At 66.5% G+C, this 8,105-nt stretch overlaps 1 protein-coding gene across 3 annotated transcripts in view; it reads left to right on the top strand.

Annotated features, from left to right (window-relative positions):
- Positions 1-203: 203 nt before the first annotated feature.
- ADAMTSL2 (ADAMTS-like 2) overlaps positions 204-8,105 on the top strand; it is a 31,221-nt gene continuing 23,319 nt past the window's right edge. Inside the window, exons 1-7 of one of the 3 annotated variants that reach the window (XM_012664716.1) lie at positions 204-333; positions 2,046-2,136; positions 2,658-2,800; positions 3,559-3,634; positions 4,921-5,023; positions 5,693-5,814; positions 5,957-6,080. In XM_012664716.1, coding sequence (XP_012520170.1) covers positions 2,047-2,136; positions 2,658-2,800; positions 3,559-3,634; positions 4,921-5,023; positions 5,693-5,814; positions 5,957-6,080 — 658 coding nt within the window. In that variant the 5' untranslated portion in view covers positions 204-333; position 2,046. Of the gene's footprint in view, positions 334-2,045; positions 2,137-2,657; positions 2,801-3,558; positions 3,635-4,920; positions 5,024-5,692; positions 5,839-5,956; positions 6,081-8,105 lie in introns of all 3 variants that reach the window. The other 2 variants (XM_012664715.1, XM_012664717.1) reach the window with 2 other exon arrangements.

Below are 8,105 nucleotides of genomic sequence, written 5' to 3'. Positions count from 1 at the left end.
TGGGCCGGCCTGGCCGGGCTCCAGAGGCGCGGAGCGGGTTAAAGTGTGCGCCAGGCCGGCGGCGGGCGGGGGAGCGGCCTGGAGGGAAGTGTGAGTTCCTCCCCGTCTGCCTGACAGCTATAAAGGCGGCCGCCGGCCCAGAGCCGCCACTGGGCTGCGCCCCTCCGGGAACCCCTCTCTTGGACGCTCTTTGAAGTGGGAGAGGGAGGAGGGGACGGGAGACAGGCAGAGCCGGCGTCTGCACTCAGCCTCCCGCGCCGCGCACCTGGCCCGCCTGCCCTCCGCAGCTCTCGGCCTTTTCTCTGGGAGGACAACCTGCTGACCCCGGGCCAGGTAGGCCACCCGTCCCAGTCCCCGTCCTGCTCACGTTGCAGCCCTCCCGGTGCGTGGGATGCAGCCCACCCAGGCCAGCTGAGTGTGGCCGGGGGCAGGAGCGCCCCGCACCCTCGGGAGACGTTACATAACAGGGGGGGCTCAAGGGGTGGGGGCGGCCGCAGAGCAGGGTGCAGGGTGGCCCCCGTCCCTCAGCCTCGGGCCCCTGAAGCTCTGCTTGCGAACGTCTCCTACCTCTGGCCCGCCGGCCGGCCGGCCGGCCGCTGCCTTTAGACCCCAGGGAGGATGGATCCCGGAGAGCGGGGCCTGGCCCCAGGCCAGCCGTGTCTGGGAGCCTTAATGAAAACCAAGTGTGAGCCCGCTGGCACCTGTCTTCAGCCTGCAGGCAGGGCCGGGCGCCCGTCCGCCAATGGGACTGTGGGGGGCTCCTCCTGGTGAGGCTGGGGGTGCAGAGGGAGAGCTGTGGAGGGTGGCCAGGGGGGCAGGGGCAGGCGGGGGGGTCTCAAGCACTCGGCTCCTGGCCCCGGGGCTCACTGCCGCATCGTCTGGGTGCGAGGGGTCTTGGCGCGGCTCCCGGAAACCCGCAGGTGCTTGACCTGCCAGGAAACTCAGCTGGATGAGGCTGCTGAGAAGGGAGGGGCAGACCTGGAGTTGGCTTCAGAGCTGGCAGGGGTGAGGGGTGACCTCTATATCTTCTTCCTCTGGGATTAGCTGGTGTGGGGACGCATCCCTGAGTTTGCTGGTTGGCAGCCTTGCTGGGTGGCTTCAGGCAAGTGGGCTTCTCTCTCTGGGCTCCAGAATTTGGGTCCAGGCTTGGTGGTTTCTAATGCCCCTTCTCTAGCCCCTGGCAAGTGACACTCAGGACCTGAGACAAACCCCAGACAGAGGCCACGAGTGGTCTCTGTCCTTCCCTCCGAAAGGGCAGGGTCCATGCTCAGAGGCTGGAAGCCCCCCTTGTTTGGGCTGGACCTGACTCTGGCAGGTGTTTTGAGCAGGGGGTGCCAACTTGGCAGAAGGCAGAGAGGGGCTGCCGCCCAGCCCTGGGCTGCGGACAGGCTGGCACGGGGCTCCTCCCACCCCATCCTACCTCCCAGGAGCAGGCGGCACAGGCCCAGGTGCCAGCTGCCGCTGATGCTACGCCTGAGGGTGCTCTGGGAGGGCCAGGCTGGGGCTCCCCAGGGCCCTGGGCCAGCCTCGGGTAGGGTAGCTGAGGCGGGGGGCCCTGGCACAGCCCACCCCCATGCTTTGACCCCTTTGGCCATCTCATGCAGTCGGTGGTGGGGGGTCCTTTTCCCACGAGGCCAGCAGCAGGTAAAACTCCCAAGGGGCTCCAGCCGAGCGACGGCCTTGGTGTCCCGGCTGATGGTGCCCTGTGCTTCTCACGGCAGCCTCTCCGCAGGCCTGGCCCCCGGCCCCTAAGTGGTTCCTGGTCTCGGCCGTTCTCTGAGCTCAGGCCTTCAGAGGCAACGTGCAGCAGGCCTCCTGCACGCCCTGGGATGGAGGGTGGCGCAGCCTTGGCACACACGCCACCTCTCTGTCCCAGGCCCCTGCAGACATCTCCAATCACTTGCCGAGCTCTTGCTGCTGACCCTGCATGGTGGCTCGAGGCCTGGGGCGCTGGGTGGACACCAAGGGCCCTTCCCGAAGTGCACCCTGGTCCACTGGAAGAGGAACTGGGCGGGGCCTGGGGTGACAGTGGCCTTGCTTTCCAGGATGGACGGCAGACGGCAGCATTCTCGCTGGGCCTGGTCCCTGCTGGCCGTGGCAGTTGTGGCTGGCGGTGCGATGTCAACAGGGGCCACGGTGAGCGGGGCGTGGGTCTGGGCCCTCCCCGGGAGCTGTGCTCGCTCCCACGTGGGCCGGCTTGGAGGGGCTGCGTGGAGTACGTGCCTCAGGGTCCCAGAGCCCGCCTCGGCTCCCCAGAACTTGTTCACAGAGCCAGTCAACCAGCCCTGGCGCTGCGGCCACCCTGGAGCCCCTGGACCCTTGCAGGGGAGGGCTGAGGCTAAGCAAAGGGCTTCCCTCCAGGCAAAGGCCACGTGAGGCACGTGGGTGGGTGGGCTGTGCCTGCGGGACGTGCGGAGCTCCCAGATTGTCCTGGATCCGCAGGTCAGGAAGGACCCAGGGCCCACGGCTCCCTGGGAGTTCCCTCTGAGACCACCCGGGAGATCTCAACCCTGGTTGCTGAGTGACCTCTTGGGGGGCCCAGCCAGGGAGCCGTGTCCTGCTGTCCAGCTGACAGCAATGCCCTCGGGCATGGGGTGGGGCAGCCCGTCCTGCTGGGCGCTTGAGCCTTCTGATGTCTGTGGGGGCCTCTCACCCAGGACAACAGCCCAACGTCCAACAGCCTGGAGGGGGGCGCTGACGCCACGGCCTACTGGTGGGGGGAGTGGACCAAGTGGACGGCGTGCTCCCGCAGCTGTGGGGGCGGGGTGATGTCCCAGGAGCGGCACTGCCTGCAGCAGAGGTGGGAGTCGAGCGTGGCCCCGAGGGGCTGGCATGAGGGTGGGGCAGCAGACAGGAGAGGGTGGCCTGCCCTCCAGCCTGGTGACTTCTCACCCTGGGAGGGGGCTCAGTCTTCCACGGCCCTATCCTGGGACGTGACTTCTGATGGGTCTCTGGCCATGGTGTCCCGGAGTTCCTCGTGCTCCCGGGTACCAGAGAAGCCTTTCCCTTCCATCAATGAAGGGCCCACCCTGACCTTCTCTCCTGAGGACCAGAGGGGAAGGCATGGCTACAGCAGCTGAGAGCCTTCACAGTCAGGCAGGCCTGGGTTCGAATATCGCCTCTGCTACTTCCCCGCTATGTGACCTTGGGCAAGTCACTCAACCTCTCTGAGCACCAGTTTCCTCGCCTGTAGCATAGAGAGCGTGCTGGAGCCGCCCCCGCCCCCCCCCATGCTTCTGAGGGCACACAAGCTGATGTGTGCACGCATGTGAGCACAGGCCTGGCTCCTGGCAAACGTGCTTATCACTGTCACCAAGGCCGTGTGTCGCGCCCTGTGCCATGTGCCAGGGATGCAGAGGTGAATGGAATAGAATCTCAGAATGTCGTTCCTGCACTGCTCGGGTCGGGGTCAGCAGAAAAGTGGGAGGAAGGAGCCTTCTCGGTCAGGGACCAGGGAAGGCATCTGGAACCCGTGGGGCAGCCCAGAGGCCGTCCCTGAACCGGGGTCAGGGCCTGTAGCCCCCGCCCCAGCCCCTCTCAGCACGCTCTCCCTGCCAGGAGGAAGTCTGTCACAGGCGCCGGGAACAGGACCTGCACGGGCACCTCCAAGCGCTACCAGCTCTGCAGAGCGCAGGTGAGGGCGGCCTGGCCGGGCTGGGACACGACCTGCCTGCCTGCCCTTCCTCAGGCGGTTCTCAGGGGTCTCTCCGGTGGCCTCGTGCCTCCTGGACATTCTGTCCTGGGCCTGCCCCTGCAAGGAGAGCCGGGCCGGGCAGGCTGACGTCCTGTGGGGGAGAAGCTGCGGGGCCCGCGCCCGGCTGAGACCAGGGCCTCCTTTGGGCATCGGACCACGGTTCATGCCCATGCGCGCGCAGCACGTGCAGGGACAGACAGATGGACGGACTCACTTTTGCTCATGGAACTTCAAGTGCAGCCTCGAGGTTTGGGGTCTCTGGCTGCAGCCCCCCTTTGCTCACGGCGTTCACGTAACAGGCGCTCGCTGAGAGACTGATCAGTCACCGGGCTTCCTGGTCCCGGTCATGGACGCCCCCCTGGGCTGCTTTCCGAGCCGCCGTGGGTGTCTTCTGCTGCCAGGTGTCCTCAGCTCTGGGCTTCCTGGTTAACCTGCGCCGGGCACCAAGTTCTCGGTGGGGCCACAGTCAGTCTGAACCGGAACACCTGAGGCCCGCGGGGCTGTGAGGCCGGACACGCGGAGCTGGGGTCTGGGTCCCCAGGATGGCTTGCTTGGCTTGCCTGGGCCGGGAAGGCCGAGCTGCTGGGGTCTCCCTGCATGTCGCTGGGGACAGGTGTATGCACCTGCGGGGAGTTCGGGGCTGAAGGGAGGCAGGCGGCCCCAGCTCTGTGTTGGCATCGCCCCGTGGTCAGCTATCCTCTTGGGATGGTGCAGCCAGGGCACGGGGGGACACTCACGAGCTCTGGAGTGAGACGGACTCAAGTTCAAGTTCTGGCTCCCACAGGACTCGGCTGGGCCCTGGGCAAGTCTCTCCTCAGCACCGTGGGTCCCTCTTCCTGACTCAGGGCGCACGGCTGTCGAGGGTGTTCCGGGGGCTGTGGCCGCGTCTGCGGCACGCAGAGGGTCTGCCGAACATGGAGGGTGGGGGCGCCCACGTGGCAGAGCCGCGGCGAGGCCAGAGGTGGGTGGGAGGGAGGTGGGAGGGCATGTCCCGAGCGCGAGGAGGGCCGGACCACGGTGGCGTTGGGGGTTGCCCGCTGCCCTTCCGCTCCCGAGAGTGGGTGGGTGCCAGGGAGATCTGGTGGGCGGGAGCACGAGAGGCCGCCCTGTGGCCATGGCCCCGCGCGGCCGTCCTGGGCTGCTGCCACTTCCTGCTCAGCTTGGACAAAAACGCCTTTGTCGGCCGAGTTCCTCCTGGAGCCTCCCGCCTGTTTCCCGCTCCCCAGGACTGTCCGCTGGACGGGAGGAGCTTCCGCGAGGAGCAGTGCGTCTCTTTCAACTCCCACGTGTACAACGGGCGGACGTACCAGTGGAAGCCTCTGTACCCGGGTACCTGCGGCCCTGGGGACCCCCTGCGGGAGCAGAGTGTGTGTGGGGCCCTTCCAGACCAGGACCAGACCCGAGGGGTGGGCAGTGGGGGCGCTGAGGTGGTCAGAGCCGGGGCAGACCTGGGTGTCCCGTGCCCAGGCCCGGTCTCCGAGGGCAGAGGTGACTCTCCCACTTGCTGGCTCCTGGGCACAGACGGGAACCAGCCTAGCTGATCCCAGATGGGGACTGACCACACTGTCCCACGGGGCCTGGGCTGCCCAAAGTGGCTATTTTCTCTCTCTCCCTCTCTCCTGGGGGGTGAGGAAACAGTTCAGATGACAGTGTGAGTCAGCCAGCCTCGCCCGTTCCCCGGGTGAGACCTGGCGCTGGGGTGCCCAGGGCTGGCCGCCAGGGTCAGCGAGTTGGCTCAGCCTCCCTGGACCCTGTGTGGGTCTCAGGTGCGGCCCCACTCACGGGGAGGCAGAGGCTGCACCTCACGGAGCCTGGGCTGAGCCAGGTGAGCTGTGTCCCGGACCGTTTCTGCCACTGAGGCCCTGGGCACGACGCCCCTTCTCTCCAGCCTCAGTTTCCCCGTCTGTGCAATGGGCGCTGTGGCAGTGGGAGGAAAGGGGAAGTCCCTTGAGTCCGCGCTCCCTCCCCAGCTGAGACCCGTCCTGTCTGCCCCGCCAGACGACTACGTACACATCTCCAGCAAGCCGTGCGACCTGCACTGCACCACCGTGGACGGCCAGCGGCAGCTCATGGTCCCCGCCCGCGACGGCACGTCCTGCAAGCTCGCCGACCTGCGAGGGGTTTGCGTGTCTGGAAAATGTGAGGTTGTTAAACGTTGCAGCAAAAGTACCGCCGGTCTCACTGCGCCTGCCCGTCTGCGGTGGTGGCGGCCCCGGCCCGGCCGCAGCGCCCTCCCAGCCGCCCTCTCCTGCCTTCCTGCAGCCCATCGGCTGTGACGGGGTGCTCTTCTCCACACACGCGCTGGACAAGTGCGGCGTCTGCCAGGGGGACGGGAGCAGCTGCACCCACGTGACGGGCAACTACCGCAAGGGCGGCACCCACCTCGGTAAGCGCCCGCGCTCTCCTTCCAGGCCCGGGTGGGCCGGCCTGGGGCTCGCAGCCTCCCCTGCGTGGCCGTGATGCGCAGCTGCTGTGTGTCCGCTGCGTGCTCCCTGCGTGCCTGCAGCTTCCTGGCTTGGGGATCACGTGTGACCCTGGAGGCCACCTGCAGGGAGGTGTCACGCCGCACTTGGCAAAGGGAGCTGCTGCGGCACGAGTCCCAGCCCGCAGGGGCTGTGAGATGTGACTCGGGGTTGGGGTGGACCCCCCGTCAGCCAGGCTGGCTCAGCCAGAGCCCGCCTTCCCGGGCAGTGCTCGTCCCTTTTCAGAGCCGTGTGCGTGTGGCCACCTGTCTGTGTCTAGCTCTGGCCCGGCCCTCGCGGAGATGGGGTCTGAGCAGGTGGCCGCGCTTTATGCTTTTGGGACGACGTCAGTTGTGACGCGCAGGGTTGGGCTGGATGCATTTCTGGGTCTCGAGAAAGGCCGGTGGGATTGAGCCGGGCTACCACCGCCTCTGCACGCGGGCAGGCAGGACGGCGCAAAACCACCTCACAGGCGAGGAAACTGAGGCCCAGGCGGGAATAGCCTGCTGAGGAGCCCGGTGAGGCCGGGCGAGTCTGGGCCGGAAGTGATGCTTCTGGGGCCACAGATGACCCAGTGTCAGACCCTGGTGAGGTCCTGAAGGCTCAGGGACAGCCTGCACCCCGCGTGAGGGATAATTGTGGGGTTTGTGGCCGTTCTAGGAGGTCCTGCAGGAGGGCGCTGGAGAGGGTGGGGCTTGGATTTGGGCCTGGGGATGGCCTGCCGGATGGAGCGGGACAGGCTGGGAGGGGGGCGGTGTCCGCAGGGCAGCCAGACGGGCATGAGTGCTGTGCGCCGAGCGTCTGGCCAGGCGCGGTGGCAGAGGCCCTTTCTCGGAGGCCTCCCTCCAGGACGGGCAAAGCAAAGGCGTGTGGTTTCCTCCCCTGCCCCCCACGACCCCCAACCTGCTAGCATGGCCTGCTGGCCCCGGGGCCGTGGACGCGAGCCTGGCGCTCAGGCAGCACATGTCGTCCACAGCACCTACTATGTGCCAGGGGCTGCAGGGGCAGTAAGGCCCAGTAGGCAGGTCTGTGCCCGCATGGGACCATCCCGGGCCCGGGCTGATCTGAAAACAGCCCCACCTAGTGCCGCTGAGTGCTTAGTGTGACCACACTGAGCCACAGCTGGCGCGGTTTAACCCATTCCTGCTTGGCAATGTCTCTCCAAGGCACTACCACTGCTGCCAAATACGCATGAACGGGCAGAGAGAGGTTAAGTAACTCACCTAAGGTCACACAGCCACCAGGGCGGCTGGCTCCTGGGTCTGTGGTCCTGGCACTGAGCCCTTCTCCTCCCCGGCAATGTGAGCTTGTTCACCACGGCGAGGGCCGTGCCTTGTGCTACCACCAGCCCGTGCCTGCCCATGAGAGACGCGTATTAAATGCTCAGGAATCCTGTGACCTGCTTGCTAATTTAAAAACTAAAGTATATAAACCTACATTTAAAGACACTATCCTGAAACGAAGGCATCGCTTCCCCATACTTTTACCTCCGTAACTACGCTGTGCGGTGCACGCGCTGCGCAGGTGGGCTGCTGTGTCGCTTCCCTCTTCTGTGCCCAGGGACACGTTTAAAGTTGGTGTTTGAAGGTGGCCACAGTGGGAGCGTTTGCACCAGGAACACAGGCCCGCGCTGCAGATCAGGGCTCTGCCTCCCGTGCCCCAGAGAGCCAGTGTCAGGCATTGACCAGGGCACCGTGGCAGGACGGGATCTCCAGGGACCTGGGAGTGTGGTGGGCTCAGGGCAGTGACAGGCGGGTGCCAGGCTCACTCCGGCCGGCAGACGCTTGCGGGCTCTGCCCCTTCCCTGAGGAACCAATGAAATGACTGTCAACCCCCAGGAAACCTTTCATTTCTGACAGCCCTCCCAGGAGACTTCTATCCTGCAGCTTACTTAGCACACCCTCCTTCCTCCCCGTCGGCCCCCACCCCCGTGCAGAGCCCTGGCCCCT

The sequence above is a fragment of the Propithecus coquereli genome, unplaced genomic scaffold, assembly GCF_000956105.1.
Source record: "Propithecus coquereli isolate 6110/MARCELLA unplaced genomic scaffold, Pcoq_1.0 Scaffold907, whole genome shotgun sequence".
Lineage (NCBI taxonomy): Eukaryota > Metazoa > Chordata > Mammalia > Primates > Indriidae > Propithecus > Propithecus coquereli.
Note: the sequence above shows the minus strand (reverse complement) of the source record. Positions and strands in the feature narration are given on the sequence as shown.